This window comes from Cupressus sempervirens, chromosome 11, assembly GCF_028749045.1.
Source record: "Cupressus sempervirens isolate cs-2001-9-10 chromosome 11, ASM2874904v1, whole genome shotgun sequence".
Classification (NCBI taxonomy): domain Eukaryota; kingdom Viridiplantae; phylum Streptophyta; class Pinopsida; order Cupressales; family Cupressaceae; genus Cupressus; species Cupressus sempervirens.
Window position 1 is genome coordinate 791,223,611 of NC_143128.1, and position 16,994 is coordinate 791,240,604.

Genomic DNA, 16,994 nt, shown 5'->3' on the forward strand with positions numbered 1-16,994 from the left:
ACATAGAAGTACACAATTCTAATTTAACACATGGTATCTACAACACTGGAGTTTGCATCAATCACTAAGTTGTCATGTAGACAACACAGTTATTCACGCTCCCTTTTTAGCACATGTTGTCTACAACATTAGTTTGCATGTTACACCCTTGTAGGTTTATCCTCTCATCATTGCACTTACTTCTATGCTTAATGGAGGATAACCCATATCTAGTGGACATGTGCTTGGTTGTATGACTTATCATGTAGTTGATTCTTAGACATTTTAAATGCATCTCATAGGCCTTTATATACAAGCACTCTTAGTGTACTTTCATGCATATTGAATCGAATACATATCAATATTTTGATCATACTCTTTTTGGTCTATAGTTGTACTTGTGTTTGAGTTCTTAGTTCTTGGGTGAATTTTGTCCTAAGGCAAATTCTTACAAAATGTTACATAGACATTGTTAAATGTAACCCTATTAGGGTTTTACACCAAAGATCATCTAGACCTCATCACTCCTCATTTGAGTGTGTCATATCCCTATTTTGAGTTAGAATTTTAAATAATTAGATTATACAATGTAGTAAATAAATAATAATAATAATAGAGTTATATTAAAATTAATACTAAAATATAAAAATAGGAGATAATTATTATTTAATCTATATTATCAATGAAATCATATTTAGTATGATATTTTAAATAACTAAAAATAATGATAAAATCAAGATGAATAAATAAATTAAATACAAGAGACCATATTGTAGAAAGTATGTTAACTTTCTAAATAGAAATAAATAATATATTAATAATAAACACAAATAAGTAAGTAAATAAATAATATAGCTTAGAATAATATAAATTAACTAAATCTAATGAAAAGTCAAGAGATATTTAACAAATAGACATGACTCCTTAAAATTAAGATATAAAAGGGAAGAGGGTTTATTTTAGAGAAGGGAAAAAAGGAGGAGAAGATAGGAGTTCAAAAAAGAAAAATGAAAGAGGAATATAATATGAAGAAAATAACAAAGTGACTTATTGAAAAGGTATCAATAATATTGAAAGGATGTGAACCTTTGAAAGGGTCATAATTATGAATAGTTGTGACTATTCAAAAATGTTTTAATTATAAACTATTTGGACTTTTCTAAAGGATCTTGATTATGAAGTGTTGCGACTTTTTGAAAGGATTATAACTATAAAGTGTTGTGACTTTTCAATTTATTCCTATAATGAAGGGTTGTGGTTCTTGAGAAAGAAGAAACAAAAATGGCTAAATAAGGATCCACATGGACCAAACAAAGAGGAAGGTAAGAAAGGTATGTTTATGGATTATATTTTCTTAATTATAGTTATGAATTTATTTATATAAATTAATTTGTAATGGATAATGCACATGAATTAATAGTTAAAGATTTGAGATCAAGAGAGTCCCTTTTGAGGGAAGAGAGTGATCTTAATATGGTTAATTGTTTAAGATTAAGAGAGTCTTTTTGGGAAGAAAGTGATCTTAATAGCTTAAGATTAAGAGATTCCCATTAGGAACGGAGTGATCTTAATTCAGTTATAAGGTCAAAATATTCCATAGATGTTAACATATGCATATGTGTCAAGGGCCCTAGATAGGAAAAGTCTCTTCTAGGAAGGGCCTTAAAGGGAGCACTTCATAGAAGACGGAGAAGTAACCAAGGATCTAAGGATCCTCAATAGGGTTATTGATCCTGATATGGAGATATCTTTAAGGTTGGGTTAAGATAGAGGGTAGAATAGTGAAATATATTTTATTATTGTATAAATTCTAATATTGGTTTGCAGGTAATCTTACCCTAACTAGCAAGGACATTACAAAGTGGTCTGCTCTAAAGGACTTACAAACATTCAATGGAATGTTACCTTAAAAAGCGTTTAAAAATAAGATTGTTAATTCCACTCGGTTAAGAGATTTTTGCTACAACTATTAGAGGGTAACAATGAAATGATATGATAAGTGATGCAAATACCTTTATTGTTTCAATATTGTATCAATTGGATAGTTGTTTGAAGCCCAAAAAAGAATTGTTTCCCTCCTTTTATTAAAGTGTGAGTTTAGCCCTCTTATGTGGGCTTTCCCTATGTGTTGTGATAGTTTTCTAGAGGATTAGGATGCTTCTCGATGCCTTTTCTAGCAATGTTAGTTTTGGCCCGCTCTATTGGGCAAATACCTCAGTGCCTTGTTCTTTTAGTTTGATTTTCTATTAGCACCCCTCATACTGACTTTGTTTTGTCTTTGTGATAGTATTGGCCTATTATATTTTGGGCCTTATATTCATAAAAATACGAACAACCTTATTGGGCTAGTGTTATTTTCTAAAAACATACTAGTGTTTAATGACAAGACTAAGGAATTTAATTTTTTTTTTGCACATTCATAATACAACTGATAGCATTTACTTTTCAAATATTTTTATTATCCAAAGGAAGAAGACAAGTATATCTAGAAGGTTGACAATATTTTATATTGTGATTATTTGTTCACGTATCTCTAATATTGTAAATTTTTAAACTTTTTAAGATAAAATTAGTTGTAATTTGTAATTGTGGTAAGTATTAAGTTGGTAATTAAGTTGTTGAGTTGGTACTTATATTTGAAAGAGTTGGGGCTATTGTAAAAGGGCTTTGGTGACTACTTAAGATTGGTATTTGTAAAATATTGTAATCAAGATTTTTGTGATCTAGATTAGAATGGTCAATCCTGCAAGCATTTCTCATTGTGGATTTTTTCATCTTGAATTCATATGTATTTTGTGGGGATTAGCTTAAGAATTGAAAATGCATACAATTTTCTTTTAATAGATAAGTATAAATCATGTCTATTTCCTTTGTATATTGTCTCCATTATTTAATCAATAATTGGAAGGGATCCATAAAATTCTACGACCATATTTGTTGAGTTAAGAAAATAGTATTCCACCAAAATTACTCAAAAAATTGTATTGATATAAAAATTATTGTGATAAATAAAAGATAATTATTTTTTATAAATGCTACTTTAAAATGTCTTTAGAAGTTAATTTTACAAGACATTTTTATTTCTATAACCATTAAATTATTTTCAATTGATTATGTTCCAAGGGGATTAGGTATCAATCTTAAATAATTACTGATCAAACTTTGAATCAATTGAACACATTAAGTGTGGGATTTATACAATATGTTAATTATTCCAAAATCTCAATGTTATAAAGAAATATTAAACAGATCAATATTTCTGTGTGTTTTACTTATGTTTGTAGAGGCCTAATTTATTTTTTACCTAATAAATCATCACCTACAAATTCACAAAAGCTAAAATGAAAAGTAGTTTATGATAGAGTACTACAAGATTCAACTTGTGTCTCAAGGTTCAATATTTTTGTTTACTTGTTTTGTTTTTTTTAAGTTTTTTCTAAATGTCTTATGAGAACTCTTTTTAAATGACTTATGAGACCTTCATGAATCATCTTCCTAACCTTGTAGAGATTGAAGAGTTCTAGCTATTATTCTTAATCAATTAAAGCTACTTATATTTTAATTATAGTATACCTATTTACCAAATTTGACTTGATTCTATACCCAAATCTAAAAAGTTCCATAAGTATATGTTGAAAATAGGAGGAACTATTATTTGGAGCACCAAGAGGCACTACCTTAATTCCACACACATTAATTGTCATGACAAATTTAAGGTTGGCCAGAGAAAACATATAGAACACATGTTTAAAGGTCAAAACTACTTAGAGAGCTTCATCACCTTAGAGTTCATAGATGATTGATTCCTTTATAGATAAATGAGTTCATGGATGATTGATTCCTTTATAGACAAATGCTAGCTCTAGAAGAAAATAATTTTGATACAACTTTAAAAGCAAGATAATCTACAATTTATTTCATCTAACACAACCCCTAAATAATAAGAGAAGGTAAAGTAATCATCACAACCTGAAATTCCCCTTTTCACAAGAACAATAAAAGCATTGCTTTTGAATGAAATAATGTAAATGGGTTAGAAATAAGAATATAACATTTGTCAAAATAGTTTGACAACCTATTCCATGTAAAGGAATTAGAGATCTCTGATACTCTATCAATGTGTATATATATATACACACACAAATCAGTTACCGACAGAGACAGTTTATTTCTATTCGCACCAATATATATATGCAAGGATCTGCAGAAGAGACCGTTGATTAATAGCTAGATGCATACTCCAATCGAAAGGCAGAAGAGTTAGTGTATAACGTTGCAGACAAGTACTGATCATCACCGACTTTCTGGATGATGTTCTTTATCGGCAGCAACAACCATTTATATAAGGAAGGAGGAGTCATGTTATGTAGAGAGATGACTCTACGTGGTTATTGCCACGTAGGGTCATGTCCCTATATGGACTAGTCAACGTTAGTTTAGGAGACCGATACTAAGTATACCGACAGACATCACATTTTGATAATCACAATATGATAGTGATATACTTGGTCATAACATATGAGAATCAATCGGTTATAATATGATGTCAGTGATATATTTTACCACAATAATAATATGAGAGGAGCCCGATCAATATGAGGCAATCAATATAATATTCATTTTTGGTACACACAAGGCATGTGTATATATCTATATTGGTTTGTTTTATCACATACTTCAAATCGATCGAAGCTACAACTTTAACATTTCAAACTTAGAGGAAGAGATAAAGATAAATTTATTAATGTTCAATAGATTGTACCAACAAGGGTCTAAGAGATTGGAAATAGTACAAAGGGCATATGTCAACAAGGGGGAGCACCAATTGGTGTCCACAGAAAGAGCGTGAAAGCAAAACAACAAAAGAACCAAGGGAAGGAAGAGCAACAACTAAGAACTCCTCATAGGCGAGAAGTAGTTAAGAATGGAAAAGTGTGCACTAGAACAATTAGGTGCTTTGGAAGGTCGCATCTAAGGCCTACAAGAAATAGTAGTAGTAGAGAGGCATTGTCGAGTGTGATCTCTGCAGGGTTTCATAGATCTAGTGTGAATCGAGATAGTGTAGAGAGGTTGCTTCAATCCTTAGGTAGGAACCGTAGGACTGAAAAAGGGGGTGATGAGTTGTGTAGGGGTCGGTGTCAAGCAAAGCTAGAGATGTAAAGTGTGCTCATGAAGTCGCATGGTCTCCTGAAGGTAAAGTGCAAGACAATACTGGTCGATATATCTGAAAAATGAGGGAAGAGACTGACACTCTCTGAACATATAGTAGAATCTCCCCCAAATCTCATAGTAAATGGGGCAACGAAAGATAAAGTGAGACTCAGTCTCAACCTCTCCGAAGTGACAAAGGCAACAGATCCTATCCTCCTTGTCAATCTGGTAATCAATCTGAAAATGTAGCGAGTGGGATCCCACTCTAAAGGATCCCAAGGAGATGTGAAGAGCATGAGTCCAATGACGAGTGAGGTACCAAGGGTGTAGGATCATCCCATCCTAGATATCAAGGAAGTGCTCAACATAGAAGGTCATACGCAAACAAAGCCCGCCTACAAGATTCCCCCAAGTCATGATAATATACTATTTGTAGATGTCAAGTCTAACATGTTCGTTCAACTCCCGCCAAGGTGGAAGAAGGTGGGCTAGAGCATCCAGAGAAAACTGAAAGAGAGGAAGATGATTCATACTAATACCAATTGAGCCCAAGAGGGTGGAGGTCTGTGCATACCAACAATGAGACCTGTGACCAAAATCTGAACCCGCAACCTCCATAGAGGAACAGTAAGCCAAGTATGAATATATGTGACAATCATCAAAGGAATCAATGAAGCTTTGGAGTCGATCAAGAAGCCAAACTAAATCAAAGATGGTCCCCAATCTGAAAGGGTGAGCTCCAAACTCTACCAAAATGATGTTGTGTGATGTGGACCAGTGGCATCTGATAATGTGCTGAAGAAAAAAAGTTTGGACTCTCTCAACAGAGGCCCAATCAAAATCCAAGAGGGAGGGGCCCCAAATAGTAGAACCATAGAGGATAGTCGCCTTGACCAGGGAGTCAAGAAGAGACATCTTGGTCATGATGTCTTGGATGTGGTGTCGAAAGCACTGTCAAAAAACATCAAAATAAGTGTTGAAGGGGGGATCTTGCATTATTTGAGAGTCTGAACAAAACAAAACGATTTTTGAATTGGAAATTACAAATCTTCATTTAAGCTCAATTAATCAAATTCTATTTTTTAAATAGAAAAGTCAACCAAATATATTGCAAAAAATTACAAAAAGTTATAGTGAAAGAAAACAGGATGAAAATAAATAAAAAATCTCCCCCATGAAAAACATAAGGCAAGCCCCAAAAGCAATCATAAGGGTAGTGCGCAGAAATGGTTATCAAAACTTAAAATAAAATATGAGTAGGGGTGTAACCAAGGAACATGAGTTAACAAATAAAAGGGAGAATCCTATAAAGTAGCACTCTCAAGCCACAAGAGCAGTGGCAGAAGGAGGAAGAGGGTCTGGTTAGATCGTTATTCCCCCAGTCTATTTCTTCAATTGGCTCTAGGTTCGGTAATGTTTAGCCATCAACATTATCCTCCTCCTTTTCTTCTCATCAAAGGGAGATCATGTGTCAATCGTGGGACGCCTTTGGATGAAGGCCATCTTGAAGTGTCACCTCTTGCCAACCATCCAACAGTTGTTCGTGGAGTTTCCCCCTAGCCTAAGAGAGATCCTTAATGGTCTAGAGGCATGGCCAAGCCTTGAGGCAATTAATGTTGAGAGGGTGACAAATAACATGCAAGATGAGAATTAGAATCTCCCTACCTACTAGAATCACTTATACCATGATGCTAAAAATGGGAGGTGGAACATGCACTGTAAATTGAGACATCTAAAGGAACTTTGTCCATAGTTCAAGGAGAATATCCCTAATGTTGGAGAAGCTCCTATAAATGAGAAACCTCAAGGATGTCTTTATCCGCTTGAACATGTATCTATAACATGACATTATTATATATGCAAGCTTTAGCAAACATCAATACATAGGTATCAATTAAAGTGTTTAAAATTATCATAGAGTTTATTACCTCCCAAAAGGTAAAAAAAACCTCCATTTTGAAAGTGTGCCAAAGTTTCAGGAATGGAAAATAGAAACTAGGATTATCATACAGAAGGACCATTTTCTAGGAAAATGTGGTTCGATGGAGAGGGAAGGAAACCATGAATCTAAACATAGTAATTTTGAGCTTCCTAATAAAACTAGAAGAGATGAAGCAAAGAATCAGTCTAACAAGAAAATGTGCAACGAGGATCTAGAGTACCTAGATGGTGAAGGTGAGAACCCAAAGATAAGCCTTGAAATAAAACACACCACATAAAATATGCAATTTTAGTCTTTGTTATGCTTGATCATATGGTTATAAAATAAAATTTCATTGTAAAATGAGAGGATTTTATATGTCACCACTAATTCACAACATCCACCATAGGTATATGGTGTGACATCCATTGGTTTCCTTGACATGGATTGTATCACTAAAAAGAAATGTCTCAGTACTATCTCCAGTCCTTCCACCATAGAATGAGACTTATTATCCCTATTTTATGTAAAATCTTTGGGGGCAATGGGGAAACAAGTAGCTTAAAGGTGTCTCTATCCTAACTAGTTAGTTTGAATCAGACCTAATAATCATCCCAAGTGCAAAGAGACATTGTAGATCTACAAAAATAGATCACTCAGAGCTCGAAAGACATGCTTGTGGAAATGAAGAGCTTGCACTCCTAGAATTCAAGAAAAAGGTGGTCCTTGCATCTGAATAAAGGGTGTCCACCAGGGATTATGTTGATTAAAGAAAAGGCCATATATAAAATTAGATGCATTCCATCTCAATCAAGGCAAGTGGTAGTCTCCCATGCATGCAAAATGATTTTTGAAAAAATAGAACCATGAATTTGAATATGATCCCTCATAAACAAGAGAGTTGAATAACCAACATCTCTCTAGGTTAGACAATGTACAAGATAACCTAGAAAAATAAAATGGCACAACATAAGATAAGATAATTTTATTAATGTCCAACAAAAGACCACTACGTGGGTCTATGGACTAGAAGCTAATGCTAAGAAGAAATTAGACAAAGCAAGCACCAAACGGTGTCCAAAAAAAAACAAGTACAACAAAAGAAGAAGAAAGCGGGAGACATCACAAAAAAGATTAGGTATCTATCCTCATAGGGAAAAAGTCCAACATCGACTAATCTATGTAGCTACTAGAGGTCATGTGAGGAAGTTGAGTGCTACAAGAGGAGTATTGCAGGTGAAGAGATCCCCTGCAGGGTCTCACAGAACCATAAGAGAACTTTCCAAACCTCATTTTTGGAAATACAATGAACCACCCATTTAAAACAGAGTGCTTAACCCTTTCCTGTGTGTAGAGATGAGCCCAACCTACCAAAATATCGAGGGAGGAAACAATAATCCCAAGAAAGATGATGTAACCCATGGCTATGATTGTCAAATATCCATAAGAAATCACGCAGTAGACACTCTAACTTTCCATAAGATACTTTAGTAGGAGACCAACACAAGGAATAATATACAAGAGTCGATACAAAGATTTTAGAGAAAATTTGAAATTTCCTAGCTAGAGAAAGAGGCTTGATCATCCAATAAGCCAACTTTGATTATATTTTGGAGAGGATGGAATTTTAGAGATCTATTGTTGATCCATGAAAGGAAAAGGAATTCCTAAGAAATGGAATACATGGCTATGTTCAATCCACTTCCACCCATACTCTAATATCCATTGGGGTGGTGGTTGGAAAGATTAGTGATAATAGAGGGTCTTATGTCATTGAATGATAGAGCTAGAGGCTGAGTAAAAAGTCTCAAGATAATCAAGAGCTTGTTGAACATTTGCCTCATCCTCAATATAGGCATTGGCATAGACAAAAAGAATTTTAATAGAAGCCACAAACTAGAGCCAAATCCAAATGCAAGAAGCATGAAAGAATAAAAGGTCATTCAGTTCCATCATAGGCTTTGGCAAAGTCAATTTTTAAGAAATAACATGTTGGCCATATTGACGAACCCATTTCATACCTTCCCAAACAACTTTTTTTTTTGTCAAGGATTTATTGGGACTAAATAAAACCAGTTTATTTTGAATGAATGAAAAAGGGAAAGAGATTTTCTATGTTTAAAGCTAAGAAACATTGAGAAAATTATTTAGACACCAATTACAAATTAGTTCACCAGTTTTAGGTATGAATCTAATGTTTCTTGATTTATTTCTAGGCCAAAGGTGCTTGAATGAAAAGATTCTAAATAAACATTGTGAAGGTCTAACCCACCACAATCATAAAGGGATATTAAAATTCACATAGGAAACCATAATAGCTAGAGGATTTATCATCAACCATGAAAAAGGAGGCCTCCCTAAGGTCTTCAATAAACAAAGTTTATTCATAGAAGGCTAGTTGAGAATCTAATAGACAATGAGGCGCATGGAAAAACAATCCTTTTAAGGATTTTTGAGAGGTTGGAGAGGGAGCTTGAGAAATTAAAAAAATCTTACAATGAGAAACAAAATCTTGGATAATATCTCAAAGTTTGATAAGAAATGAATTCCCTTCTGTAGTCCCTTCAATGACCATGGTTGAATGTCTTGGGTGTGGTAAAGAATAAAATATTTTCTAGCACAATCTCCAACTCTCAACCAATACAAATTTTCCTTTGTTTGTGCTCCTCTAGCTACATAAATATGACCTATCTATTTTGCATGATGAAGTTGTGTCACCTTAAATTGTAAATCTGTTGAAGAAGGTTGAGTTCTCAAGTTCTCAAATGTTGCATGTAAGTCAAATCTTACTTAGAAGGCATCTCATTCCAAAATAATTTCAAATGATTGAATAGTCCACTAAGCGTTATATAATTTAAAAAACTTTCTAGTTCCTCTAACATCATCTAGTAGTGAGAGAAAATATGGTTGAGTGAGGATTTGTAGACTCCTATTTTAGATAGAAGATTTTAAAAAATCACAACTATATTTAAAGTAATTTTAGTGAGTCAAAATCAAACAACACTTTGTAAAATGTTTCGAAGGATTTCAAAAGGAATTATAAACATTGCATTAAATCTCAACACATTCCTCTCATAGTACATGCAAAAAATGTTGCTATTGGAAAGCTTACCACCTATTCCCCTTAGTATAACTGTGTGCTAACATTCATTCTCATATTTTTCTTTATTGTTTTGATTAAGTAAAAACAGGATTTGAAAGTGCCTGAAACCTTGTACAATGGGACAAGAAAAATATAGCAATGAAAATCAAAGACAACTGTGGAAAACCACTCAACAAACTAGAGGGACACACTAATAATCCCAACAAGAGGGAAAACAACCCAAGGCACAAATAGACCATCAAGATTTACATTTTGGTCCTATCTTTTGAGATCATAAGGCCATCTCAAATGAGGGATTGGAGAACTTTCCTTTTTCCCTTTTAACTGCAGTCCAACCATACTCCACCTTCCCTGCCATATTCTGCCAATTCTCGGAAACCCCTAGAAACCCCCTAGCCGAAGAACCAAAAGCAGTGCTCTAGACAAGAGGGACATCAACAAAATTCTGACTCAAAGCAGGCAAAGAGTCAAGAACCACAGAGTTAGCAGGAGACAGAACATCAACTACACTTTGAGACAAAAATGTAGAGGGGACACCAAGTACAGCATCCAAGATATCAACAGAATCCTCAACCAAAGTGAGATCATTATACGAAGGACTATTCAATCCCTCCTCAACCGAGGCAACTTTCTAAACTATATAATGATCATCTAAAGCCCCCAACCATGAAGACGGTGATTTCTTCAATATGACCTTAGTAGAAGAGCATCGAGTAGCAAGATGACCAGTATTGTGACACTTCCTACATCTAAAGGGGATACCTTCGTAATCAAGAAGTTGGAAACAAGAACCACCTAGAGAAGGTAGCTTAACCACAGCAGGGAGCCCCCATTCGAGCATACATTTTCCTAAAGACATTGGATGAAACTGAATCAACCATTAAGAAATCCCCAAGGCCTTCCCCCACAACCTCCAAGACTGAGTCCTACCATAGATGAAGGGGAAGATTCAACAATCGAACCCATAGAGGAATCTTATTGAAGGATTCCTTAGTTGGGTTGAAAATCGGATGCCAAGGTTTGGCCATTAGGGGAACCATCTTATTTTTTTGTATTGTTTTCTCTAGACATTATTAATTTATGTTTGGTACTTAAGGGCATATGTTTTACACATTAAGTGGAATAGGTAGATGCCCAAGCATGCCAGGGATTTGATAAGGATTTGCCTCTTGAATCCCACATATCCAAAAAAGGTAGTAAACATGTCCAATATTTACAACATTGTCATGACCATAACTTGCAATATTTTGAGTTCAACTGGAAAAAGTGCAGACTAAAAAGCATCACCAAATCATTAATGATGACTTTGAGACTACTTGACAACAACGGTATAAAACCAAAGTATGGAAGAAAGTAGTTGTCAACATGCCTCTTCTGTGACAAAGTGATTCTCTAAAAAATAACGTGGAGAGGATGGGGAATCGCCAAGGAGAGCAAGGAAATTCTCAACTCATTCTTGAGAAACAAGAAGACCTAGGAAAATATCATGTGGCATGATATTCATTTTCTCCATGTGGTTCACAAGAAGATAATGTTGGGCTTATAGATAGCACCACCACCCCTTTGTTTCTAAGGAAAGATGTCAATACTTAGCTCAAAGTAGACAAAGAGAATCAAATGTTAATGCAGAAATTATGAGGACAAAAAGATTGTAATGCTTCTCCCAGTTGCTTTCTGTATTATGTTGTGTCAGTGATTTATATTATTGGATAAAAATTCGTGTGACACCTTGTTTGGTTTTGGATGTTTTCTTGTTTCTATTTATGATTGGTTGAGCTTGCCTTGTGCCTAAATGGAGGCATGCTTGTATTGTGTGATCATGTTGAACCTATAAGAGGTTGTTACCTTCAGGGTGATCTACTTATGCATTACAATGACTAGTGGATATATTCATCTCTAGTTGTGTAAACCAAATTTTTGTGGCTTGTTGTAAACTTGATTTAGGGTGCTAGACCTTCTGAGATTATGATGGTACATGGTTTATTTGATTTATGATACATCATAGATTGTATGGCTTATGATATGATTTTATGATTCCACTGACACTGGTTACTCAATCAAGATTGTTTATCATATATAGATGTTGTCTAGATCAAGGATCATTATATATGCTATGATGATGTTATCTCAGATTTTCAGAAATATTATGCCTTATCATGTTGATGGATTTGCATTTAATGTTTTCATTGTTGTTTATTTGTATTGTTGTAAAATGATTATTTAAATGTTCTAATTTAAATAAAATGTATCTTGAGGATTAAATATGGAAGAATTAGTGTCATGCCCTTCTAATACATGTAGCTAATAATGCTATTAGAGCATCCTTTTTCCATTAGACATGCTTTGATTATTATATGCATCTGCTTCGACTATTTATATTGTCTCGTTGCACTTGTGAGTGCGTATTTCAATGAATAGATGTCAAACATCATTCCACCAAAACTCCAAGTTTGAGTGGGTCCGACTATGGCATAAAAAATAGTTACATTTGTCAATTTACATATTAAGCCAATACTGTCCCTAGATGGAATGGTGTATCTAATTTTCATTATTACCTTTTTCTTGTCGTATAAGAAAGACTTTGGTTTTCATTGCATATTATTTAGACCAAAAAAGTGTACGTGCATTTTAGGTGTTAAATTGATGCTTCAATTCTATAAAAATTTAATATATATTGATTGATATTATTAATTGTTTATTTAATTGCCAACAAATTGTGCCTTGGGTGTAATCTATTATCAAAGTTGATTTAATTACCCTATGGGCTTTTGGAAGTTTCTATTATGAGTTAAGTGCTTTAACATTTTTATTTATTTATTATTTAGGGCAAAACCTTTGGAAAAGGTCAATTTATGCTTTGGAATTGAAGTTTTAATCAATTTTCATTTCTTGTATTTTAGTGAATTTGCTCGAACCCTATTATGGAGAAATTCAAAATTTTCTCATTGTGAGTGACTCAGGTGTCCAATTTTTGTGAGTATTGTAAGTAATGGATTGTTGGGTTTGTGCCACAATTGCTTCCTCGTTTTGATTTTCACAAGGTATCCATTTATTTCTCTCTTCTAGTTTTCTACTTCATTGAGAGGTGGGACTTTTTGTATTTAAATCATTTCGTCGTCATTTCCTTTGTTTCTTTCTTAAAATGCAATTGCATGATGTATATCTATGTTTTCTTTTCTTTTGTGACTATATTTGATGCTTGTTTGGGTTTATACGAGTATGTTGGCTTTCGCTCCTAAGATTTCCTTCATTAATTCATCTATTTTCTCCCATGGTGTTGGAATTGGAATTTTATTGCATTTTTGGGTTATTAGGGTTATGAGAACCAATGGCTTTTAATTTGTCATTAGATTTTGTGCTTTATTTTTGGGTGTTCTATGTGCCTCATTTTTTGTGACCTCTTGTTTGGGTTTGTTGCCATGTTGGCAACTTTTGTAAACTTGCCTTTTTGATGTATCCCATGATTATAATTGGATCACATGATCAAAATGATTACAAGGCATCTTGGTTACCTATTACCACAATATAAATATTTGGTATTAGATTGGTTTTTTGTGTAGTGCAGCTCAACAATTATTGCCAAAAATAGTTGACCTATTTCAATTATTTTTCCTTCTTAATCTTTGTAGTTGAGTGCACTGTAAGGCATACCTTGATCATCTAGGGATCATTGCTCTTGGCAAATAAGTCAATAGATTGCACCCGTGCTCTTTAATTTTACTCACTTCTTGACTTGTGTGTGTCATTGCTTTTGCATTGTTTATTAGTTCTCTCTATGTTGAGTTCAAACTTCACCTCCTACCATTTTATCATCTACGTCCTTGGTGTAGAGGAGATAGACTAGACACACAAGCACACCATGATCATCTATGAATCAATGCTCTTGGCAAATAATTTAAAAGAGTGTACATGTGCTCTTTCATTTTACTCACACTTGTCTTGTGTGTGTTGTTGCTTTTACATTGTTTATTGGTTCTCTTTATGTTCAATTGAGATTGCATCTCCTAGCATTGTATCATTTGTGTCCTTGGTGCTAACAAAATAGACAAGGCACATGCGCACGCGCACGCGCGATCTCTATGCAATTGTTTCTTTCTCAAAATCCAATAACATGATTTATAATTATACTTTCTTTGCTTTTGTGACTACATTTGGTGCTTATTTAGGTTTATATGAGTACATGGGTTCTCGCTCATAAGATTTCCATCATTAATCTATTTGTTTTCTCCCATGATGTTGGAATTGGAATTTTATTACATCTTTGGGCTATTGATATTATGTGAGCCAATGGTTTTAATTTTGCCACAAATCTTCTAGCTTTATTTTTGGATGTTTTGTGTCTCATTTTGTGTGACCTCCATTTTGGGTTTGTTGCAATGTTGACAACATTTGTAAATTGGCCTTTGATGTATCCCATGATTATAGTTGGATTAAGCAATCAAAATGAATATAAGGAATTTTGGTTACTTATTACCGTTATATAAACTTTTGGTATTAGATTGGTTTTCTATGTAGTGCACCTAGATAGTTATTGTCTGAAATAGTTGCCTTTTTTTTATTATTTTTCCTTCTTAATCTTTGTGGTTGAGTGCAAACTATTAGGCACACCTTAATCGTGTAGAGATCAATGCTCTTGGAAAATAAGTCAATAGAGTGTACCTGTGCTCTTTCATTTTACTCTAACTTCTTGGCTTGTGTTTATTTTTGCTTTTGCACTGTTTGTTGGTTTCTTTATGTTGAGTTGAACTACATCTCCTAACATCTTATCATTTGTCCTTGGTGTAGATGAAGCAGAGTAGACACACACGCATGCACAAATCCATGTGTCAGTGTGTGTGTGTGCGCGTGTATGTGTGTGTTTCTATGTGTGCACGTGTCGATGCGCGTGTGTATATGTGTAGGTATGGGTGGGTGGGCGTGTGTGTGCGCATGCGTGTGCTCATGTCCCCATGAAGAATGAGTGCACAACTTGTGATTTCTCATGTCCTTGGTGAAGTACACAAAATCTCCTATCCCTAACCTTGGTGACCACATAGACAAAGCGTTTGATTATATCCTCAATGAAGACCAAGCAAACAAGCTTAGAGTGAGTTATAGCCTAGTTTGTTCCTAAGGAAGACAAAAATAAATACTTCATAATAGGCACCCTATGCTAATTTTGTATAAAGAATGAATTCAAAATAAATCTTTTCAAATCACTATATACTTGTGTAATGAAACCATTTGAGGTTCAAATTACTCTTGATATGTGTATAGGCTATGGTGCCAAACTCTTTAAGTGTCAATTTTATACTTTCAATAACCACCAAGGAAGTCATAACTAGAGGAGAAAGAAAGATGAGGACTTTCCAACAACAAAATATCTAGATCCCTAAACTTGAACCTCTCAAGCAAAGGTAAAACGTTTTCATCAAACAACAAATCTAATAATACAACAATTAATGTGTGAACAATATTTTAACAATTGTTACACTGGCTAGTGTCCCTGCGCTTTTAAGACAAGCCTCACATTCAAAATTTACATTTCCTAAGCTTTATAGATCAAAGCAATCAATTGTGCCAATTCAATAGCGAGAAGTATCTAAGTCAACAATGTCAATGTCAATCATATGAACTTCCCACATTAGTATACTTGTCAAGATTATTATCCATACAATGTGTGTGGGTTCTTGCATGCATAGTGTATAAGTTCATGTCAGTATAAAAATTGTCTTGATACTTAATCATACAATTTGAAAAACAAGCATTCTCATTAACTAAGGTATGCAATCTAAAACCATAAATACCATGGTAAAAGTATTAAATTTAACTTAAAAAATGAGTTTTGCATATGGTTTATCTGAAAGACACAATGATATATTTGTAATTAGAAATTGCCATGTTAGAAGTCACCACATATTAAACAATTTAATATAGTATAGGACTCGTTAAATGTAAATCAGAATATAATGATAAATTTGTTCGTCGAGATTTATTACAGCCTCAAGTGCGTCAACACATGGAATGTGCAGAAACCATATTCAATTAACTTGATTTACATCAATATTTGAAAAATTAATACTGAGGTAAATATTAAATGGATTTCCAAATATACCAAAGCCAACTCCTGGCAAATGAAAATGCAGATTCAAGAAAATGGCCTTTACTTCCTTCCACCTGTTGTAACTCTGGGCTTTCCTTTAATCTCACTTTCCTGCACACAGAATATATGTTTTCTTCACATCAGCCACTTAAACATAAGACACAACCTCTTCAAAATCTCAAAATTAATATAATGATAGTGTATAAGCCACTGTAAAAGTATTATCAATTTCCACAACTCCTTTGAAATTTGAGTATATTCATTACAGTTAATCAAGAACTCTCTATTTTGCTCATCATATTAATATCAGAACCAGAACAGACATATTTAACAAGATATAGAATATCATTTTTGCAATTGGTAATATACAGCAATATGCACACAATCTTTTTCCAGAAACAGAATTGCATATTTCATGGATTGTGGAAATCTCCTTTCATCGGATATACAGCAAGTTTTTTCTTTTTTTGCAAGGCATCTTATTCAAGAGATCCAATTGAAGAGGTGAAAAAATACTAAAACATAAACCCAATCCAACTTTTTGCACGACAAAATACACATAGTCATGCCCCAAGCATAGAATAAAGCTATAGTAAAAACTTGACCTATTAATGGACCGAAATATGATAATCCATCCACCAATAGGGACAATTTGATGGAGTGTTCAGCAGCGGATAATGGTTGTATTAAAATCAATCTTGATGAAACATCAAAAGGGAATTTGTTAAACTCTGGAACAGAATAGCATAAACAGAGTG

At 33.8% G+C, this 16,994-nt stretch overlaps 1 protein-coding gene across 1 annotated transcript in view; it reads right to left on the reverse strand.

The window, feature by feature from the left end:
- Window positions 1-15,988: 15,988 nt before the first annotated feature.
- Window positions 15,989-16,994, reverse strand: part of LOC149531973 (protein RAE1-like) — a 260,333-nt gene continuing 259,327 nt past the window's right edge. The window contains exon 12 of the mRNA XM_089807957.1: window positions 15,989-16,347. Within this exon, the coding sequence (XP_089664083.1) occupies window positions 16,297-16,347 (51 nt within the window). The 3' untranslated portion in view covers window positions 15,989-16,296. The remainder of the gene's footprint in view (window positions 16,348-16,994) is intronic.